At 50.6% G+C, this 23,167-nt stretch overlaps 1 protein-coding gene across 4 annotated transcripts; it reads right to left on the bottom strand.

Annotated features, from left to right (window-relative positions):
- Positions 1-680: 680 nt before the first annotated feature.
- FKBP5 (FKBP prolyl isomerase 5) lies at positions 681-18,481 on the bottom strand. 4 transcript variants are annotated; one of them, XR_008239314.1, is made up of 13 exons: positions 18,387-18,481; positions 17,607-17,702; positions 12,689-12,817; positions 11,601-11,745; positions 11,221-11,363; positions 10,259-10,373; positions 5,791-5,947; positions 5,169-5,259; positions 4,187-4,270; positions 3,444-3,629; positions 2,259-2,498; positions 1,873-1,976; positions 681-1,076 (listed from the first exon to the last, which is right to left on the bottom strand). XR_008239314.1 is itself a non-coding variant. In XM_052814734.1 (12 exons), exons 3-12 carry the CDS (start codon positions 12,791-12,793, stop codon positions 969-971), a joined length of 1,374 nt encoding a protein of 457 aa, XP_052670694.1. In that variant the 5' UTR covers positions 12,794-12,817; positions 17,607-17,702; positions 18,383-18,481; the 3' UTR covers positions 681-968. The 4 variants fall into 4 exon arrangements, 3 of the variants coding, with proteins under 3 accessions (XP_052670694.1, XP_052670693.1, XP_052670695.1); XM_052814734.1 differs by lacking the exon at positions 1,873-1,976 and having other exon boundaries at positions 18,383-18,481; XM_052814733.1 differs by lacking the exon at positions 1,873-1,976.
- Positions 18,482-23,167: the final 4,686 nt, after the last annotated feature.

Below are 23,167 nucleotides of genomic sequence, written 5' to 3'. Positions count from 1 at the left end.
AGATGTAAACCCACAGTACCAGCTCAGACCCAGTCACTTGCTTTCTGAACCACAACACGTCAACCTGCTCTTTTTTTCCCCCGTATGGACCCCAAATAAGCAATAAAACCCCCATCTAAAGATGTGAGCTGAGGGATGGGGTGCAGGCTGCGGATTGAGCACCTGCAAGCAGCGGAGCTGGACAGGAGGCTTTTGCTCTCCAAGGAAATAGAAACCAGCTTCTTCAAAAGATAAAATCCGCCCCTCAAAACAGTGCTTTAAAGGCAAATTACATCCCTGCACGATGGGGCTGCAGCAGAGGTCATGCAGGTGATGCCACCTCACACCTGGCTCCACATCACAACCCCTTTGGCCACAGGCAAGAAGCCACCAGGAGAGAAAACCAATTTCCCCCCCCAAAACCAGTGAGCACCCAGGTGGCCTGGGCTCCAGCAGCCCACCGTGCCTGTGCCAGCACTCCCCTCCGTGCTCGGGGCTGGCGGAGGCAACACGGCACCCAGTGCTGTCGCCAGTACAGTACAGCACGGTCGTGTGCCTGATGCAACCGGAGGCAGCACCACAGTTTACAAGGAGCATCTCCCACATCCTAACTCATCTCAGAGGAGCCGGGATGCTGCGCCGACAGCCAACGCAAAGCCAACGGAGCCGGGACGAGCTGTCTACGGAAACCTCCCAAGAGCCAAGAGTTTCAATTTTTATTTATTATTTTTTTTCTCTTTCTCTCTGTTTAAAAGCTATTTGTTCCATGTGCGGTGGTCCCACGGCATCCCGCCGCTCCCGCTGTGCCCCCGAGTGCGCCCAGGGCGGTGGGACGGGGTTCATTTTTCTTTGCGAGGCGCTTTTTGCTTCCACGATCACACAAACTGTAACAAGCTTTACAAGAAAACACTGGCGAGTCCCGAGGTCTGGCAGCAACCTTTTTCTGCACGGGCTGAGGGCAGGAGGCTCTCCCTTCCCCTCCTCCTCCATCATACATGTCCTTCAGCCTCTTCATCTTCAGCACCGGGAGTTTTCGGTCCCTTTTCACAAGCTGCTTTCTCCACTGCTTTTTCGACCCCAGTTTTGCTAGCTGCTTCCTGCAAAACAGCAAATAAAGGACATGGAGCTGGAAACAGGAGAAGGAAGTAGCAGGCAGGTGATAGTGATGCTGGGGATGGGTACAGGCAGCCAAACCTGGCAGGGCAGGCAAAATTCCCCCCCTCTTGGCTCTCCCCTGCCTATCGACCGCTGCAGCTCACATCAGAGGCTCCTGTTTTCCTGGCTCAGTGGCTGGTGGAGGTTAAACCTCATGGGCTGTGAGCCTTTGGGGAAGGTATGGGATCATCATTCCCACCTCAACAGGAGCAGGGCACTGACACAGAGCAAGCCAGGATGGATGGATGCAGGGGCACAGAGGAGAGGGACACGGAGATAAAGCAGCAGCATTGGAGTGGAGATACAGGACTGAGCCATAGGTGCAGCCCATCCACCCGGCCGCGGGTGTAGCCCATCCAGTGGGTGCAGGAGAGGAGCACTAAGGCACGGTAAAGCCTTACGCCTGCTCCAGCAGTGACCCTCCCCATCACAGCCAGCTGCACGAGTCAACGCACCACAGTGCCAGCAGCTGGCTGGGACGGCTCCGCTCCCTGCCCCGGGCCGGTTACCCCGGCATGCTGTTCCCCAGGGTCTGCACCGGTCACTTATTCCACAGCCTCAACCTCCAGGCACTGGTTCAGAAGAGATTATACTAAAAATGACCCGTGCAGACAGCTTGCAAAGCTGTGTCCTCTCTCGTTACAGTACACCGGGTTTTGGTCAGAGGAATTTTGGATGAGAGCCTGTTACAAGACAGCAATCTCTCCATACAAGCAGAGGAGCAGGCTATTGCCTTACCAGGTTCAGGAAATCCATACTATCATGTCTCAAAATACCCTTGGCCTTGCCAGAGACAGGATGACATTTCATTTTACCGGCGACCAGGAGGTCATCAACAGTCACTAGATGGGAACAGCAAAATTAAGTACAAATGCCAACCCTGTTATCAGCCCTCAGGAGCTCGCACTGCAAATACTTCTATTGATGACTGAGCATCTGACAGCAGTCTCTACGTAGGAGAGACCAAGAAATAAACCACTTCTTCCCACTGCAGCAGGCTCTATCCCTCCATCCTCAACCTGATCTATAATTTAATTGGTTTCAACCCATCTCTTCTCATGACAAATCTGCCAAGCATCCTTCAAGCGCAGCCTGCTAGATGGCCAAAAACAGGCAACACGCACCTTTGCATCCCTCTCCGCAAACTTTGTGAACATGTTGGCGTAGATCCTCCGGTCCCGCTCGTTGTGCTCCTTTGTCTTCTTCTGGCAGACGGAGATCTGGGATTTCGCTGCTTTGTTCTGGGGATTCACTTCCAGCACTTTTTGAAAGTCACATTTTGCCAGCTCAAACTCATTCATCAATAACCTGGCTTCACCCCTCCGGTACAAGCCCTTCTCGTTGTCCTGGTCCAGTCCTAGTGCCTGGAAACACACAGGTCCCTGTTAGTAACCTGGGGATCCCCCAAAGACTCCCTTACGGTCAAAGCCTCATTTAATCTGCCAAAATTAGGACAAGGTGGCTTCAAGTCTCCAGACCACTTGCATCTCGCTCAACGAAAATTGACTCATCTACATCAGCAGTTGGCAGGTCATTAATATAGTTTAGTTATTTCTCCTTGCTTAAAATCCCCCTGAGAGTGGCAGTCAGTGGGAGACAAACTCGCAGACAAGAAATCAGGTGTAAACGCTAAACCTGAGCCCAGGGGAGCACAAAGAGCTCAGAGGCAAGGGAGCTGATGGATTAAACAGGGTTTTCTCTCCCTGCTTTAGCAATGACATTCTGTTCCTTTAGTAAAAGCCACATATGCATCTCAAGAGATGATTCACCTTTTAGATTAAAGCAACTAGCCTTACTACCTTTCCCATATGCAAAATGCTTAAATTTAAGCCTTTTATAAGAAAGGATTAATAGTTTCCTGACAAAGACAAGGTTGCAGCTCTTTTAGGGACTGGCAAAGCCCCATCCCACCCCTCAAGAGACTTGGGAGATCCGCTGCAGCTCTGGCGCAGACTGCCTCTGTCGTACCCAGATCAGCACCCAACGCCTAAATCCAGCCTGGGCAGACCCAAACAGTGTCCTAAGGCTGCCGGTCCACACGGCACCCATTCACGTGGATCTGGCTTTGGAAGAAAAGATGTTGTAAGCGCATGCCCAGGTGGATTCTCAACCCCAAAAGGCACTTTTGCTCCTGCAGTCTCCAAGCATACAGCATCCACAGAGACCTGGAGGTGCAGAAGGGATGCCACCATCCCACTGCCGCTTGGAAATTGCTTCTTATACAAAAAGAAATTAAGAAAACCCCAAACTCCCAATGAAAACATGCAGGAGGAGAGGATGCTCCAACGCCCAGGCTCATGCGCCTCTACCTTATCGCAGCACTCGACAGCTTTGGCATACTCTCGCAGCTTCAGGTAGCACATGGCCAGGTTGAGGAAGGCAGCCAGGAGGAAAGAGTCAGAGGCTTTCGACTCTTTTTCAGACAAGCCATACTCCATTTCCAGCCAGGACACAATCTTCCCATACTGAATCACTGCCTGCAGGTATTTGCCTTCCTGGGATGGAGCAAAGAAGAAGAGGCTAGAGGAACCCGTGCCGACAACGCTTGGTCTGCTCCCGAAACGTCCTGGAAACAGGTTACGAGTTTAACGCAGCATGTTAAATAAATAAATGAATGAAGGAGGATGCCTAATACCTACAAACACACTGGGACCTGGCTGGAGCTGCTGGTGTGCAGCCCCTGTAAAAAGTCAAGTCAGAGCTTGCGTTTCTCCTCTGTGCAAAGCAGAGGAGGACCAGGATGCCCCAGCCCAGGAAGGGGAACTGCAAAGCCCCTCGGCATTAGCCCTGGCCACATCCACCCCTGGGAAGAGTCCGATCTGCCATCCCGCTCCACAGGGAGCACACATGGGCAAGGCAATGCTGGGAAAGGAGGAGGTATCTCAGCGAGTGAGAAAAAGGCAGAGGAAGAGCAGGGCTCGCCATCCCCAGCACTGTCTGGGGGAACACGGCTTCTCTGACACTGATGACTGCTAAGTCATGTATCTGACAGTCACCCCCAATTTATTTCTATCTCCCTTGCTCCGCCTCCACCATCCCCAAGTTTACAAACCTTGAAGTACATCGTGCCTTTCTCCTTGACGATGGCAGCCTGCTCCAGCTTCTCTTTGGTGTCCATCTCCCATGACTCCTTGGCCTGCAAAGAAATGCTTGGAGCGATCCCAGCGGAGCATGGCAACCCACTGCACCAGCAGGACCACATGGCTTTCTAGGACTGCTCGTTAACAAGCTGGGCTCGTCAGGGCAGTAATGGAGAAGGCAGATCTGGCAGCTTTTTTAATTTGAGGGGCTGGGAACAAGGAGACACCCAGAGCACATGTGGGGGTGTAGACCTAGAGCCCTTTACAACAGCGAAACCCCCACCAGCTTTGGGACTTCACCCTGAGCAAGATGGTTTGTCCACCACAATCCCACAGGAGGAAAAACCCTGACAAAAAATAAACCCCAAAAAGGGAAGAGGAAGGTGGGGAGAGACATCCCCCAGCAGAGAAGGGATGTGGTGGGTCTTGCTCCCATTCCAGCCAGGGTGATGGGGTGGGAAGGGGACCCAGCCAGGGATGCGGCACAGCCGCACCTGTCCCATCCCATGGGCATCTCCCGTCCCCAGCCTCCCCACGGGCACAGCCAGACTGGCATGCCAGCCAAGCTCCTTGGGGTCAGCTGGCCGACCACACCAAATTTGAGCTGTGCAGCCCAGGAAAAAAAAAAAAAAAAAAAAAGAAAAGGAAAAATATAAAAGAAACAAAATACAAGGAAAAACAAGAAAAGGAAAAAAAAAGAAAAAATAAAAGAAAAAAAAAAGAAAGTACAAAAGGAACAAGGCTAGGAACAAATAAGAGAACCAGCCTTGGACCCCAGCCAGAAAAATAAAACAAACCAACAGAGAAGAACAAATTAAGAACACAGAGATCCTTGGTGACGTATCCACTTCAGCAGGGGCCGGGCTGCAGCCACACCAGGGACAAAGGGTGGACGCTGCAAAGGGACTGGCATCACCATAACCTGGGGAGGGACCAGCGTGCTCCTACCCTCACCTTTTCAAAGCTTTTCAGCGTAACCTCGTACACCAGCTCCGCATTCGCCTGGATGCCGTATTTCGGCTTCCCTGCCTCGCCAAAGCCGTACCTGAAAGGGCAGAAAGAGGCTGTCAGAGGAGGGGGAAGGGGGAAATCTTCATTTTGGCAGCATTTGGCCATAAACGCAGTCCCAGGTTACTAATTCTGGTTTCACACCCAGCTCCGTGCCTGCAGCCTTCTAATGTTTTGGGGCCAGGGTGACGTTATTCTCCACGAGCAAAGATGTCTGACAATATACAATGAATTATATATTAGGAATCATCCTCTCCGGCTGCATCAAACTCATCTTCTTATACAGGTTTCTCCCCAGTGTGAAGATGCAGCCCTAGCGATTTCCAGGGACACATTTTCCTTTCAGCCACAGGACTCGGACAAACCCCTTTTACCTGATTTTTTTAAAGCATCTTGAGATTCCTGCCTACGTACCACCGGTCACTCTTGCCATCCCTGCTGGCATTGCTAACCCGAGGCTCTCCTGGAGAGTCCTATTTTTGGGATTGCCATCTTCCATGAGCGCTAAAAAGACCGCGGATGCCGGAAGCTTAAAACTAGATGACATCCCCAGAGGGATGCTCCTTACCGTGGCCCAAGGTAGAGGATGCAGTGCTCTCCCCTCTGCATCTTCTCGAGGGCTTTGTCGATGCCGATGGGGATGTCATGGTCCTCCCCTTCGCCCACGACAAACTTCACGTCTTTGCAGTCAAACCTGGTGCCGCCACAGAATCCCTCGAGGTGAACTGCAGGGGGGACAGGGCAGGATCACACCCAGAGCCACCCAAACCAAGGCAAGGTGGGCTCCAAAGAAAGCATCTTCTAAAGTATCTTATAAAGCCTATCTCCTGAAATCCAGCAAAGCCTCCAGCCCTGGAAGGAGGAAGACACAGGGCTGGGGGCAGCCAAGCAGCCCCTGGTGAGCAGAGTGGGATGGGGAGGGCTTGGAAACATTGCTGAAAAGCAAGGCAGGCATATCTCATCTAACCAAGGACCAGACAACAGATAAACATCATGACTAATATGTTCCCCTCAGTACTCAACTGCACAAGTCAAGTCTTACTGGAACTGGATATTGCTCCTGGCACGCCGCCACACAGAGTTTATCACGGCGATTACAAATCTTCTATACGGTGCTATACTGCCTTGCCTTCCACCTCGAAAATAAGGCTATGTTCTCCTGCCTCCAAGAACTCAAAGTACAAGATATACTTTTTTTTTTTTTTTCAAATCTTCAACCAATAACCGTACTGTTCCAGCCCCAGACGCTGGCAGAAGCGCAGCCAGAGCGGACACCAGGTACCTGGCACATTCGCCACCTGGTACTCCTGGCTGGGTTTCCACAGCAAGATTATGCTTTATTTATTCAATCCTGAAGACGTTATGGGCTTTGGGGAGAGTTTTATGTTCTTTGCACTCTGCTTGCAGGATACAAGGCATACGTGTATGAGCAGGTATAAAGTAAAAGCAATTTCATAAGGAACTCCTACGTACCGTTTAAAAAAAAGCCAAAACAAACAAAAAAGCTTTTAAGAGGAAAAACTAATGGTAGGCATCACAACTGTGCTTAAGGACTTTGCAGGCTGGAAGGACACGAGCTTTACCTTTGCTCGCTGCAGAACAGAGAGGAGACATCGCCTGTGCAAGCACTGCTGAAGGGGGGAGAGGAGGGATGCTTGGAAAAAAAAACAGTCCTCGGGGTCGGGGGCTGCTCTCAGAACCCCTCCAGCACCGCACAGAGCCACAGGATGCAACCCGAGCTACCGTGCGGCACCGAGCATCTTGCCCTGGGTGGCAGGAGGCGAATGCAAGCAGATGCCGTGCCAGGCACGGCAGAGAGAGTCTGGGCTCCGTAAGGGAAATCTGCAGCCTGAAGGAAATCTGCCCATCTCTGCCCCACTTCCCTGCCCTGGGACCTATGGCAAGTCCCCGGAATGAGACGCACAGACTAAGAGAGACCACAGGCAGACCCCGGTTCCCAGGGCAGGTCCAGCCCTTGGGCATTAAACACCGTCGTAACACAACCCAAGGATGCTCTCCCCACCGCGGGGGCGAGACATCAAGCTCTGCCTCACCACCCTGCTCCTGCCACCAAAGCCACGCTAGGACTCAAGGGCGGTACAGCGGAGGATGCTCATGTGCTTGCCAGCATCCCGGGATGCATCCTGCATCCATCACTGGTGTGCAATGACCACAAGGCTCAGGCTGGTGTGTGCTCACCCAGCTCGGGATGAGGACAAAAGGCAAATCCAGCTCCTCCGGGGCTGACCTCTGCTTTTACATTACACAAAACCAAGCTGGCTATTTTCTTAAGCATAGGAAAGCGGAAAATTCAGCCTAAAGTACAGGTAACCCAGCAACCCCACAGCACCATACCATCTCCCTACATGTTCCCAGTGAGTATGGATCCATAATCTCTAACCCCAAAAGCAGCACTACAGCTATCCCGGGTCCCCTGTCCCCAGTGGGATGCGGCAGTGACAGGAAGATCCCGCTTTAAAACAGAACACGCAGGAGGATGCCGCGATCCTTCCCTTGGAGGATAGTTTCCCTCTATTTTAATTGCGCATAAAATACACCGGGCAAAGAGGGGAAAAATCTCTGCTCGGGTTTCCAGGAGCGGGTCAGCTGGCTGCAGTCGCTCTTGAATTACAGGGAAAAAAAAAGCTGCTGAAGGAACATCACTCCGGTTGCAGCCCTGACTTATTGTTCTCTCGGTGCCTGCAGCGATTTTGTTTTTGAAGAGCTGAGAACAGAGTGTACCGAGTGCGGCTGGCACACGAACTTGATGTGCTGACAGCAATTTGTACTCAGATTAAAAATGGAGAAGGAGGAGGGGTGGGGGTGGGGGGGGGAAAGGTTGTAACAAAAGCTGGAATTGCAGATTTTGACTGCAGCCTGGGTTTTAGGGACCGGAACTGTGAATTAGGGTCTGTAAAACTTAAAACCTATAAAAACACTTTCAAAACTCCAGCTTGGAGATGCTTGCTCCTGGAAGCATGGTTTTTTCCAATCTAATTCCAGTGGCAACACACCTCCCAAATACACAGCTGAGATAAACCATCACTGCTCCCCTGGGTCACAGCCTTGCCCCAGGGTGGGCTGCTGTGCCATCCCCACGGCTGCCGTGCCATCCCCAGCACAGTGCCCATCATAAATAGCGTTGCATTTGTTTAAAAAAAAAAAAAAAAAAAAAAAAAAAGCCTATTTGCATCCAAAATGCTCACTGCAAGGCTGCCTGGTGCTGCTTCTCCTTGTCCTCTCTCACGGGGATGTATTTAAGGGTCTCCTTCCCTGGGATGTATAGGTCCAAATGAATTAAAGGGCCACACGAGCTGCAAATGGAGCGGCTGGCACAGCAGGCGGGCTGCCGGCGGAATCAGTGCAGCATTCCCTATCTCTGCCCTGCACATGCAGCGCCGGCTCCACAGGATGACCTGGCAGGGCATCCATCTCCATGATTCTAACCACGCGTGTGCTCTTGCTTGCAGCGTTTGCTCCGATGGATGCATTCATTTGAAATAGGTAAAGCAGGGACAATAGGCTGTGGGGCATCAAGCGTATGAGGAGCCTTGTTATTTAGCTCCTTATGTCCTTTCAGAAAGATGATTCCTGGCTGGTGCCCCCCCCACCCCCTCAGTCCCCTCCTGAGCCATTAAAGCATCCTCGCATTCCAGAAAACCTCGAGCTGCAAAGGGAAACATAGAGGGACCAGGGCTCTCCCCGTCCTCCGCACTGGGCACAGTGCTGCCCATAAAGCGCTCAGACCTAATCAAAATAAAGAGGAATGCTGGATCTGTGACAATTTCAATTATATTTAGTCTTTTAGTTTAATCTTTGGGGTAGCGGAGCCGGCTTGATGCTCAGCTTGCGGCTGGTCCCCAGCTAAGATGCTCACCACAGGAGAGGCAGTTGAATCTGAGTCAAAAACTCATTTTTCCTTAAAAGAAAGCCTCATTAGAAGAACCAGCCATTTAAGCGGCGAGCTTTATGAGCTGTCACAGCTCAGATCCAATTTCTCCTTTGCTAAAGGGAGTTAATCTTTGTGTACAGGAGCTCTGAAAGAGAGAAAGGAAAGTAAATGCCTCCTGTACAGAGCAAGCTCTCTGTCTGTGGCTGAGTGGTTCTTGGGAAGGAAAACAAAATAAAAAAATTAGCCTGGCTTCCCCCATCCAGCCCCGTGAAATGTTTGCTCCACAAACGTGATCAGAACAGGGAGAGCCCAACGGGACCCAAGCTCCTCATCCTCCCATGTCAGCTGAGACCACCCCCGTCTCAGCAAATCCCTTGCATTAATCTCCTCCCCCCCTCCATCAGCAGCAGCGCTCTGGCCACAGGGGAAGGAAAAGAAAAAGTTCCATTCTGCAAGAGATGTGATAAAACCCACCAAAACTACAACCAACATTGGGACAAGGTGGCCAAAGAAGCTGCTGAGCGCCTGTGTCGGTGCCCAAAACGCTTAGCAAGGGATGCCATCAAGGGAAGATGTCCTGGCTACTGATGCTTTCAAGGCAAGGCAGAGCTAGGCTTTTGGCAGCCAGTGCATCCCAGAGCAGCCTGGACACTGTGTTGGATGCAAAAGGGTTGGGGGGAGATGGCAGAGCCCCAAAACCCCAGCCGGGTTTGCTTCCTCCATCCTCCCCCCAGCCACCGACTGAGCAGTTCCGGGGCTTGCAGGGATGTGTTTGTCAACACAACTAAGAAAACAGAGCGCAGGTTATATTCGAGTGGTCGCTCCATCATCGCCTGGCTGCTCCTGCGGCTTGTGGTTTTCCAATCAACCCTTCTGGCCAGCAGCTCTGGCAGAGCCACCGCCGGGGCCATGCCAAGGGAGAGCTCAGAGGAGCATCCCCGGGTGGGCGGGCAGTGAATCACAGCTCTCCCAGCCCCCCTCCATCCCATCCAGCCTCTGGATGGATGGAACTGCATCCCACCATGATGCATGGCCACCTGCAACCTATGTAGTGCCAGCAGTTCCTTGCCAGGAAGAAAAAAGCTGGGCTGCTCCGAGACCGGCTCACCCTTCCAGCCTCCCCCACAAACAGACCAGTACTCACTTTCCACTGTAGCACCTTCATTAGGATTGGAGTAACCTTCTCCCTTCCTCTTAATCCTCCGGATTATCCCTCCATCCTCAAACAAGTCCTCACCTTTGAAGTCAAGCAGCTCGACCTAAAAAATAAAATAATCAAGAAAAGGTGGGCAGAGCTTGGGGAGGGGTGGAAGGAGAAGAGAAAAACAACAGAAAAACCACAAAGCAGCAGTTCATCCTCTGGCTGGAGAGCTAAGCCAGCTAATTCTCCATTCAGCTGACGAGCAGAAGTTGCCCATAAAAGCCAGCTCCAAGCCACAGCATAATACACTTGATTTATTAGAAATTGGGACACATCCAGTACCTGAAGCATAACACAAAGTAACAGTAAAAATAAGTTTATTAAGCCTGTAAGGGTACAACACGGCTGGTGCTGGAAGATGCTGTGAAAGCTGCCTGGGACCAGTGTGGACAGGACTTTCCCCTTCATTCTCCGGCAGGACCCGCTCTGACCCACGGCTTAGTCCCCACTCGACTTGGAAGGACTAAACCTTAATTTAGGACAGACCCATTCCTCCTGCCCCACTGCCTTGTCCTGACGAGCCCTGCTCAGCAAGCACACCGTGCCAAAACCTTGGCTTTCCTACCGCCCCGCGGCACTAATCGGTTTTTAGCACCCAGAGGCATTTCCCAGACGCTTTCTCCTTCCCATGTACATTTTTAAACCGTGAATCTGCCTGCTCCCCCCCACCCGCCCCGGCACCAGGGCTCTCCCCAGCCGGAGTTTCAGTCCCAGCCTCCCAGCTCAGACACACATTTCTGAGAAAACCCTGGCAGCGGTTCCTGGAGCACAGGGACACGTTTCAGGAATCCAAGCTGGTTTTTTTGGGTTTTTTTTTTGTTTTTTTTTTTATTTCTGAGTTGGCTGGCAAGGCAGAAAGGGAGCAAGCGAGCTCATCCACGCGCCGGCTCGCCAGCATTACTTGCCTCAAAAAAGAGGGTGGCATTGGAGGGGATTTTGGGGGCACTGCCAGCAGAGCCATATGCGTACTCGGGTTTGCAGAGCAAGTAGCAGATCTCTCCCTTCTTCATGGTAGCCACCCCGATGTCCCATGCCTTGATTACCTGACCTAGGAGAGAGGCAGATGTCAGGCAGGAAAGAGCAGCTGGCAGCCCAGAAAAGACCCAGCCTCGGTGCTGCAAGGATGGCACCCCAAAAAACCCCACCCTCAGAAGTCACTTAAGGAAGGGCTGACACTGTCCATCTGTCCTGCAACAGGGTCTCACCCCCCAGGATCATGCCACCCCGCCCCGGGATCATCCCACGCTCAAGCATCCCCACAGACAGATCCCCCAGACTGGCTTACCCTTGCCCAGGCTGAAGACAAAGGGCTCGTTCCGATCGCGGCTGGAGTCAAATTTTTTCCCGTTGGCCAGTTTGCCTTTGTAGTGGACATAAACTTTGTCCCCGATCATGGGGGACTCATCTTCACTCCCAGGTCGTTTAATGATCTGAAAGAGAGAAACCACCTGTGAGAAGGGAGGACATGGGACAGCTAAGGATGCACATGGAGAGAGAGGCAGCGATACAGATATATACACACACACGCATACATATATATACACACACATATATAAAATATATACACACACATGGATATACACCCCAGTGCTGCTCTAAACTAAAGGAAGGCTCGAGGGGGAGTCATTCAATTTGTCTGCCATCAGCCCCTAAAAATAAATCCCAATCCAGAGCCACGGTGATGGAGTGGGACAGGGCTGGGAGCGGAGACCTGCCCATACTTTGCGGAGGAGTCTGGATAAACACTGCGGTTCGAAATCTGAAGCGAATGCAATTACGCTCGCTTTCTGTCCGTACGCATTTTACTCGCAGGGGTGTGTCATTTCACTACTCACATCTTGTCAACACTTCTTTTTTTTTTTTTTTTTTTTTTTTTTTTTTTCCTTTTTTTGAATGCTACAGCCTGGAACAAGCAGTTCTTAAGCTGAGGATGGAGCAGGGGAGGATGCTATTCTTAGAGGAAAGGTCTTATTCAACTGGAGAAGAGCAAGCGCTGGGGAGCAGAACTATCCAGAAACGGCCCTGAATATGAAAAAGGGGCTGTGGAGCAGACTGGATGACCTCAGTAATGTGCTCTTTCTAATGTCTGTGAGTCACACACAAAAATGCTTTGTGGATTTACAGCTAATAATCTGATTAGGAACACAAGAGCAGCGAAATTCATTGAGCAGCCTGAATCCATCAGTCTCAAACGCCACTCCGCCCTTCTTTATTCCAAGTGATGCTCATCTTTGCCTTTCAAATAAAAAAAATCAGTCCTACAGCCCTGGAAGTACTACATGACCCCAAGGGCTGGGGATGCAGCCCACTGACGTGACCATGTACCCCAAAATGCAGAAAGAAAGGCAGGACCCTCCCGGCAGCCCCCCTCACCTTCAGGACCCCTCGGTCTCGAGCCGGCGTGATGTCCTCCCCGCGCTCGGCGAGAGCCGCCGCCTGCACCTCCCCTTCGCTCTTGGTGGCCTCATCAGTGGTCATGGTCTCCTTGCATAAGCCCCGGACCTGGGGAGACATGGCACGCACCCCGCCAGCCCGTCAGGACCACAGGAGGTGGGGTAAGAGGAAAGGGTTAAAGAAAACAAGCAGCTCGCTCTGCTGCGGGCCAGGGCAGGAAGCTTCGAGCACATCTCAAGCGTGCAGAGCGGAAAATCCCTTCCCAGGGGCCACCCAGGCCGCGCAGAACCACAGGGCACAGGAAACCCCAGTGTGCGATGACGGCCGTCCTCACCGCCCAGGGACCGGGGACAGCCCCACAGGTTCGCCTGGCCGCAGCAATGGGGATGCATCACGGAGGTCCCCAGCCTTCACCTTCAGCCTGCCCAGATCAACACTGCACCCCCGGCATTGCCCCGGGAGGCTCCCCCAGCAAGAGTTTTACCCAAAAAAGCACTGGCAGGTAACGCACGTGCCAGCCGACCGACTCCTGACACCAGGAAAAACATGGAAACTCATCATGGGGTGCTGCACCCAAACCACAGGGATCTTCCGCAGTGATGCTCTACCGAGCGTCCACTTTGACACAGGACTAGCTTTGGAGCACCTACATCAGCAGACATCAAGGGCAGCAGTGAAGCCAGGAGAGATCAAAGTGCTCACGGGCAAGAAGCAAAGGGCTGATGCCCACCAAGCTTCACCAGTCCCTTCTGGCTCACGTAGAGGTGGGCACCCCGTGGGTACGGGTGCTAGAAATAGGTGCACCAGGCTAGCATTTGCCTTTTGAGTTATTTTATACAGTTCGAGATTATTTTCCACAAGGAATTGCCTATTTGTCAGAGACTCTATTATTCGGAAAGCAGCACTTTAACCTCAGGCAAACCTCGCTTTCTCTTGCCCACTAAAAACACCCTAAAAAGAGAGAGCAGGCTCCAAGTTGCAGGCAAGCAAAGCATCACCCTGCATGGAAAGACCTGAACACACAGCAAGCATCTCTCCAAAAACTGAAGCAAACCCAACACCAAGAGAATCCCAACTATTTGCGTAGATAAAGAGAAAATTCACAGCAAGACTCTAAGAAATTGGGGGGTTTTGGGCAAACTGCTGGAGCACCACGCTCCCAACATCACCGCGCGAGCGGCCGAGGTGCCAGAAAAGCCACGTTTTTCGTCAAACACAGACTTTTTCCAACAGTGCCTGGTGAAAAGAGAATTGCCTACAGTTTAAAAAACATATTTCCTGATGATTTCCTTCAGGCCGTAAGGTTATTTTGGTAGCCGCACTGCTGCGCGACACGTAATCAAGGAAACATGTGATGGAGAATTAGAAAGCGATGGGGTTTTTTAAGACATAAACCAGATCTATTAAAGTCACTCTAAATTGCGAAGCTTTCCCACAGTCTTTGGTGTGGAAGCTGATGTTAACCAGCAGGAGAAATCATTCATTCAGGGGATTCAAAAAGAGCAAAGAAAGGATGTTTTCAGCTCCAAGGGCAGATAAGTCGTGCTGCAAGAATTGCGCTCCTCGCACCCGGGTGGAAAGGGAAGAGCTGGAGCCCGGCCCCCCCCGGCACAGGAAGCCACTGAGACACAAAGAGTCCTGCAATGGAAGAAGCAAATAGAAAAATAAGGGAACTACTTGCTGCAATGCTCAATTATCACAGTCTTTGGGGTAACATTTAATGAAATTTTGCATCTGCTCCCTTTCACCTGCTCTGCTGAGGTTTCAGAGGGGAACACCCGAAAAAAAAACCCACTAAAAAAAAGCAACTTTGGTGGTGAGACTCTTCATCTCATGGGTATTTATACATTGGAAAACATGCCATTGGTTACTTCAGAAGGAATTTTTTTACAATGAGGATGGTGAAACAGGTTGCCCAGAGGGGCTGTGGATGCCCCATCCCTGGAACCATTCAAGGTCAGGTTGGACAGGGCTCTGAGAAACCTGATCTAGTTGAAGATGTCCCTGCTCATGGCAGGGGGGTTGGACTAGATGACCTTTAAAGGTCTCTTCGAACCCAAACTATCCTATGATTCAGGTACTGAGACGGTCTCCAAGCCACCATGGTCCATGCTGCCCTGCCACCACCGTGGCCATCCTCTTGGAGATGAGAGAGGAGGTGGTGGTCCCCATCGTGGCACAGGCACGCTGCCAGCACCGTGCACTAGCTCAGGGCTTCCCGGCACAGATCCTGTGCAGCACGAGGGACGCAGCATCCATAACTCATTTATTAAAGGCCAGGAGGAGCCCAAAAAGGGGAGAAGCTTGCAAAAGAAGTGCCACCTCCTGGGGCGGAACCTCCCGAAGTCCAACAAGCAGCCACCACTGGGATGCAAAAGACGGATGGGGAGGTGCTGGCTCCGGCTCGCCGGTTGCTAAATCCCACCAAGAGACATCTAAAAATACATCATACGCATCCTTCTCATTATTTTTCTACGTAAGCAATTAGTGGAGTCATCCAGGGAAGCTGGCCAAGGCGAGCGGGAGGGGAGACGCTCTGCGTCAGAAGCAGTGGGAGGGATGGAGCCCACAAGACTGGCTATTAAGATGTGGTCCATGTTATGAAAGAGCTCGAGACTTCTCTGTCCAGCAAAAACGGCTCCAACTAGGTTAGAGAAAAGACCGCGCCGTTCCTGCTTATCTCCAGTTTCGAGTGACAGAAGGAGGCTGGCTGGGGTCCAAAATCCCAATTAATTTGAAACAAATAGTTGCAGGGAAAAAAAATATCTGCTACTCCCTGAGATTTAAATACCAGGGAGCCAGGGACTGTCGCCAAGAGCCGTGCAAGCTTGCTGGAGGTGTCAGAGCCTGAATCTTCTCATTGCAGGACCACGTGTGCTCCGGATACAGGGAGGGGATTAATTAATTACCCCATGCAAAAGCCTCTGGGTGTTTCTGACACCCCAAGCAGATCCCGCTCTCCCGTTGCTGTTACCCACAAGCTTAAAGTTGTAAGTCTGTAAGTGAAGCCAGGCTAAACCATCCTCCCTCCTCCAAATACCCACACTGCTTCATTTCCCTGGGACGTAAATACGGACAGGTGGGAGGAGGAGAGAGGTTGGGGAAGGGTTAAACCCCTCCGGGGTCCTCCTCTACCGAAAGGTGCAGCAAGGTGCAGCAATTCCGCAATGCATAAGGGCAAAGAAAGGCCACCGAGAGGGAAGGTATTTCCATGCACAGAGAATAAAAGCAATGGGAAAGTGATTAAAGAAATCCAGAGCATGCCCCAGCAAAGGCGCACATGGACGACAGGGCGGTTTTGCATGTTTTGGAGCGGTTTTGCACAGCTTGGTTCTTCCCATTCTGAAGCAAAGTCCCTTGCAGGAGCCTGTAAACCCCCAAAAATGCCCCTGCTCAAGCTCCAAGCCCGATGCTGGGCTCTGGTCCGTACCTCCAGCCACCACTTGGGTGCTCGTGGCTGGGCTCGGGGCTGCTTTCCAGCCGAAGGGACCCAAACCTGCCACCTCTACGCTCCCCAGGCCCTGCAAAAGGGCAAAGTTATTCCTCACTGCTAAAGGAAAAGGTTTGGGGTTTTCACTTATTTGCTTTTAATCAGTCCCCGCTCTACCGGATGATCTGAAAATGCAGCATAGCCGTTTACTATAGCTCTTAAATTACAGATTAAACAAACTTTAAAATCCAGAGATTTCAACATCTGGACACAATCTCTCCTTCAAGTGCAACTATTTCAGCATTAATTAGTATGAAATACATTGAAGAGCTTCTAGCTGAGCAAACAAAGAGGCTCGCAAGTTCAGGAAACTCCTACACACACACGACATGCTTCACTTGGACCAGCACATCCCGACCCACGGTGCCGACACACGCCTGTTCTCATCCCCGCTAAATTAATATAAACTCCTTAAACTGCTCAAAAGCAACAACGGCTGCATCCTTCCTTCTTGCCAATCTGTTGTTTCCCCAAACGCCGGCCTGCACGCTGGCACGAGCAGTTGCAAATATTATTTTTTCCCTCCTCCAGATGGAGAGCGGCATCACCGCCATTGACGCTCATGAGCAAACGATGCCCATGTGCAATTAAGCCACAATGGATGCCCACGAGCAATTAAGCTGCAATCAATGTCCACGAGCAACTAAGCTGCCTGCAGTGGGCACAGGCTGCCCAGGCAGAGCACGCTCCTGCACACCCCAATACAGCTGGGCAGCACTACAGCTTTGACCCCGATTTTAGCACTTCCATACAATCAGACATGAATTCAGCTGCTGCTTCAGAAAAATACGCTCTGTGCTTTTTTGTCTATTTTTTCAAAAGCAGGTACAACAAAAGGCTTTTTTTTCTTTTTTAAGCTGGGCAGTGGCTAGTGTCTTCCCCACCTTCGTTATCCTCCGAGCGTTGCATGTTTTTCAGGCCGTTAGCCAACGATGCCAGGGCACCGCATGGGCGCTTGCAGAAATGCAACAGGTGCATCTCGAAGCCCTTTCCCCTTTGCACACACCTTTCAAACGAAAAAAACTCTGCTCCGGGAGGATGCACGCCGTACGACACCAGCACACACTGTGCGTAAAACCACGCCATAAAAACAAGCCATTTATTTTTACAATCCCCTCTCCGCATGGAGGTTGCTATCTTCCAGCCCGCCCAGAGAAATAGGAGAAAATTCAGAGCAGAGAATGGGATGCAGATGTCCGACCCCAGGCTGAGGACAGACAGGTATCGCACATGCTAGGGTTTCACCAAACACACGATCCCGAGCCACGTTTCCTAGAAATCGGCATACCAGGAATTTGCCAGCTCCAAATGGAAACTTCATGTCGCAGATCCCTCCCGGAGGCTCACGGGAGGGGAAAGGGAGGGGAGGGAAGAGAAAGGCTGGGGAGGGTTTTGAGGGGGTCTCACCTTGCCACCATGCGATGACTGGAGAAGGTTTGAAAATCCAGGGAGGGTCCTGGTAGGTGCCTACCCAAAGACACAGTGGGGATTTCACAAAAATACCTGGTAAGAAGAGGAAAAAAAAAAGAAATTAAAAATAAAATAATAAAATAAAAAAACACATGTGCTTTATTCTAAAACAGGATTTAAGAAGAAAAGAGAACTGAGATGGTGGTTTTAAGCCACAGACCACGCTCCACCATGTTCAGAAAGGGGTGACAAGACCATGGACAAAACCTCCTGAGGCAGCTCCTCTGCTGCCCACAGCCACGGGAAGATGCTTTGACTCGCTGTTTCCATAAAACAGCATTCAGCATCTTACCATCAGCTTAAAAAAAAAAAAAGGGGGGGGGGGAGGCTATATTCTGTCCAACTTTTTTATTGACTGTTGCTGAAAGTCAGGATGAAAATTAACAGGATGGAAAAATAAGAGCTGACTGCTCAGGGGTTTGTTTTTTAAGACCCACTTAGCACAAAGCACTTTCACTTCCAGGGCACCACAACAGCCTAAAAAGCTCCGGATTGCAACATGGGAGGGAGTTTCTTTAAAATGCAAAGGTCAGGCTAAAAACCAGCAAGTCTAAATGCACAGGGGGGAGACGTGGGGCCCCAAACCCTGGTCACCATCACCCCAAATCAAAGAACGACCCCATTAGCGCAGCAGCTGGGCTCTCTCCACTGTCCCACCGTGGTTTCACTTCCCCCTCGATCGAGAAAACTATTTTTTCTAATAAAATACCTACTTACTGAGCGAACCGTCCCCGTGCAGCAGGACAGGGAAGACCAGAGCAGCGATTTTCCCCAGGTGAGGGTGTTTTAAGACGCCTGCAACGCCAGCCTGCAGAGCAGAGACCCAGGGAGACAGCGTTTGAGTTGGTAATAAATTAAAATCAGAATATCTAAGAAAATACGACCTTCTTAAGCCCAACGAGGCAGCTCCACGTAATCCTCAGCTCCACTCCAACACATAAGGATGCACCCAGACACTGAGTGCTATTTTTCACACTCATACACCACAGCTTGAATTAAAAATTAACAATTTTTTTTTTTTTTTTTAAATCCTGGCCACTTGACGTTTACCCCCATCCTTTAAAATAAACGGGGAAGCCATAAAATTTAAATTATCGCTAGCTGAATAAGACTCACATGGATTGATTTACTTCCTAGCGTGCACGTTGTGCAAGCAGCTAACATCCCGACGGGCCAGTCATGGCAACTTTTATTCAAACAAAAAAACAAAACGCAAACAGAGCTGCTTTAATTGCCCAGCACCCTGACGAACCTCCATCTTGCCCAGGGTGAACCGGGGACAGAAGCAAACTCCCTGGTCTCCTTTATCCACAGCCAGTTGCTGCTCCAGGGTTAACTCCTTCTGCCCACGGAGACCCTGGTACCCCCCGAGCATCCCGGTGCCACCCGCCCACGGGGACACCCCGGAGAAGGATGCAGTCACCGATCACCTCCCAAGGGCCAGAAGGTATCAGTGCTATTAACAGAAGAGCAGCAGCAAAGGAAGGTTTTTATGCAATTAAGAGAATAACAAAGGGAGAGAAAAGGGAACTACTGCACACGGCTAACTTAAATACAACGGTATGTGTTCCCGTCACACTTGCTTAATCATTTTGCCTAGCTAATATTTTTAAGCTTCTGAAGTGGTTTTAGTTATGACCCAAGTCATAACTAATTTTTTTCTTTTTTAAATATGTGAATAAGAGGCTGCACTCAAGTTTCAGCTGCAGCAAGAGGAACAAGTGAGCAGGATGGCTCACTGCTCCCTGCCAGAATAAATATTTCAACAGAAAGCAAGATGGGTTCAGCCTGTCTGCATCCCCCGGGAGCGGGGCGAGCACACTCACACCAGTGACATGCAAAAGACTTTCAGAAAGGTTTTTTTTTTTTTTGCCTCCAGTTTACAATATAAACCCATTAAAAATAATCTGGCTCTTTTGCTCATTATCTAGCAAGGCACCAACGAGGAAAGGCTTGCTCGGTGGTTTTTCCAAGTTGTTTCAAAATAAGAAATCGCAGGGATAAAGCTCCTTTGGACTCGACCCTCTTGCGAGCATCCCATCAGCAGCCCATGGTCCATCCCCTCCAGCACAGGTACCCAGAGACACAATGCCCCCCCTACTTTAATGTGAAACAGACAAAACCCAAGCAATATATTTTTTTTTTCCCCTCCTGTATTCCAAAAGACAAACATATACTGAGGAAAGAAAAAGCCATAAACATTTATGGGTTGTTGCTCTTTCAAGGGAAGAAGGTGCCAGGGACGGGATGCGGTCAAGGGTTTTACACACCGATGCTTGCAGTTCCTACCCCGCCTGCCCCCAAAGCCATCCGCAGCCCCAGCAAGGATTTCAGCTGCTCCCACCACAAAAATCACGACAAGCCTCTGCCACAAGCAGCATGTCCTGAAAATACTGGAAAAAACAGGAATGCTGGAGCTGGCAGCGAAGCCTCTGCTCTCCATCAGCAGGGACAGGCACCAGCCTGCACCCATCCCACTCCTGGAGGGGCTGACACAGCCTCGGATGATGGTAAAAAAATTTAAAAATAAATAAATTAAAAAAAAAATAATAAGTGTATAAATAGCTGTTCCACATCTGCCTGAGCTTCTCAGGAAACGGCTGGCAGAGGGGCCGAGCACAGCATCCTAACAAGCTCAGAGGCCATTATATACAGACACTCACATAACAGTGGGGAATGCAATTTCCTAATGCTTTCATAAGTTAGGATTATGTAACTGGAGAGGAAAAAAAAATATAATAATATAGCCAAGCAGGTTATATAAACCATCTTTAAAAAGTGTGAAAGTACTTGACATCCCACTACCCACTCCTTGGCACCCTCTAACTGGTTTTTTTGCCATCGAAAATGAGCAGGCTCCTTTCATCGTGTCTTCTCCACTGGTCAAAACAACCAGGGAAAACAGACCCAGCCAGGCTTTTCGGGACACTGGAAAGAAATATTCCACCTCTGGCTCTTGAACGTGAAGTTCCCCTCCCTGTACAGCACACTCCGGTAAAGCTCGACCCCTCCACGGGTGGCTCAGAGCATCCTCCTGGCAGCAGCTACACCAACACCAAGCAAATTCGATTTTAAGAGACAGCTTGGGGGAACTAAAATAAATACAAAATGGGAATAAACAAGAAACGCCTTGTTTGCCAATTCTGCTCCAATTTAGCCTTTTCTCCAGAATAAATTCAACAAACAAACTTGGATTTACTTAAATTTTTTTTAATTTCTAAAAGCATCTCATTGCTCGCAACAGATTTAGGGGTTTCTCCAACAAACTTTCAGCCAGGTTACCCTAAACCACAGCCCCCCCCCAGCAGCGGAAATGCTGTATTTAATCACGTATCCCCACGCACAAGGGCTCAGCACCATCTCAAGAGCCCAGGTGCCAAATCCCAGGGGGGGATCCCCGACTCACCATCCGGCATTGCCACCGGCAGCGCCACGCACCCAGAAATAACCCGGCGCCCGAGACCTTTTTTTGAAGCCACGTGTGCACCAATGGTCTATAAATGCCAAATTATATCGGGCAAACGGCAATTCCCGGCATGTTGTGAAACACCAGCCTGTTCCCGCGCCAAATCGGGATTTCTTGGAGAGGACAAAGAAATGCTACGAGCGGCCAAACTGATGGAGGGGAACCGGGACAGCCACCGACATCGCTGGGGGGTGCTGCGAGGCGCGGGGGGCTCAGCCCTGGGGCGCGGGGGGAGTGAGGGGGGGTCAGGAGGCTGCCGAGGATGCTGCGGCTTTGGGGACGATGCTGCACCGCTGCCGGGTGACCCTCAGCCCTGCCAGCCCACAGGAGCAGAAACACACATGTACCAACTGTGCACACGCGTGTGCGCACGCACACACACACGTGTGTGCATCGCTCAAGGATGGGGAGGGAGCCCGCATCCCCGCTGGGACAGGGGTGACATCCCAGAGATGATGCTATTTGCGAGGCAGTGCCTCCTAGGGCTTGTTTTATTGAATTAAAGGGTTAAATTTAACATAAATCAAAAGTACTTGAAATGGGAATACTTTCAGTGAGGCTAATTTTCTAAGAGCGATACTACTATTTATGAAGATGGGACATCACAGGTAGAAGACGATTTAATTTCAGTCCCTCATGATCCCCCCTCTCCACTGCTGACAGTTACTTTACTACTATTTTCCTAATTTTCCAGTACACTCACTTGCAAAATCAGAAATCCTTATTTCAATCACAATTCCTGACTACGGAAAAAACTCGTCGGCTCCATGACAAACAAGTTACATGAACAACTCGTACATTAGAGCACTCATGGCCATTTCTTTATACCACAAACACACAACATTAAAATAAAAAATACCTTGCTAAGTAATTTAGTATTTCCCTGCAATATGCATAAGATCGGTACGAGCTCCGCAGCTCCCTCAAGGGGCTATAACAACTTTACATAAACATATATAACTGAGAGCAACTATAAAATAAAATATTAAATAGTGTAAAAGTATAAATAACTGAGAACAAATTATTCTCCAAATACTTTACAGAATATTTCCCCCCCCCAAAGCCAGCCTGGGGAGCCACGGGGGGGGAGGTCTTGGTGCTGAGCATCTCAAGCCTTACAGCAAACTTTCTCCTTCTGCAAGCTGGTAATTAAAACACGCCTAATTACACAGCAGTGATGTTCCTGAAGGACACAGTTTGGTTTTTACTTGGGCATTGTCCTTATTTTCTGGCTCGTCTCAGCAGGGAGATGCTCTAACAGCACTGGGAAAGGACCTCAACGTAATTCAAGCGTGTGCTGGGCAAATACAGCCTTGGAAAGCTACGATTATTTATTTGCTTTTATTTTTTTAAAAAAGAAGAAAAAATAATTGCACAAGCTCTCATCCTAGCAGACACCTCTGCTCAAGGCAGGATGGGCATCACAAGCAGCCCCCATCGTGCCAGCCTTCCCCCCCGAACCCCCTCCAGCACTGGTGCCGCTCCATGCTCCAAGCCCAAAACCACGAGAGAGGCTATGTGCCGTCATCCCTCCCAGCGAGTTTCAGCAGAAGCGATAACTTCTCCACCAATTCCCTAGAAATCTGCTTTTTTTTTTCCACACCGTCACACATTTTCTCCAGCACAAGCCCCACCTGCTTCATCACCCCAAACCCCCCCCAGAGACGTCCCTGGCCACCCCTTCCTCCACCAGTACCCCATCACCTCTGGCTCCCGTGAGCACCCAGCTCCATCGCACCCTCGCCTTCCTCCTCCTGCGTCACACAGGTTGCTGTCGTCACCCGTCACGCCGCGGGGCCGAGGACCAGCACCTCACCAAGTACCAGCATCCCACCGATGGACCCCAGCATCCCCAACAAGGGACCCCAGCACCCCACCTTTGGGCTGCAAAACTCTCAGCACCACTGGAAAGTCATTCCTGCTCAGCCCCGCACCCCTGGTTAAGCCTTCGCCAGCAGCAGCCGTCGCTCCCTCTGCTTTGGCAGCGTTTCTGTCCCCTCCCCAGCAGTTTTGTCCCATCTCTAAGGTACCA

This window comes from Harpia harpyja, chromosome 19 (assembly GCF_026419915.1).
Source record: "Harpia harpyja isolate bHarHar1 chromosome 19, bHarHar1 primary haplotype, whole genome shotgun sequence".
In the NCBI taxonomy this organism is placed as follows: Eukaryota; Metazoa; Chordata; class Aves; order Accipitriformes; family Accipitridae; genus Harpia; species Harpia harpyja.
This window is presented reverse-complemented; position numbering and strand designations above follow the sequence as displayed.

Excerpts from the sequence above, each read along its gene's own strand:
- FKBP5 (XM_052814734.1), bottom strand. The coding sequence starts at position 12,793 with ATGACCACTGATGAGGCCACCAAGAGCGAAGGGGAGGTGCAGGCGGCG. Across the intron at positions 4,271-5,168 it reads CGCTGAAAAGCTTTGAAAAG|GCCAAGGAGTCATGGGAGAT; the intron begins GTGAGGGTAGGA and ends ATTTCTTTGCAG. Across the intron at positions 3,630-4,186 it reads AAGGCACGATGTACTTCAAG|GAAGGCAAATACCTGCAGGC; the intron begins GTTTGTAAACTT and ends GCTCCATCCCAG.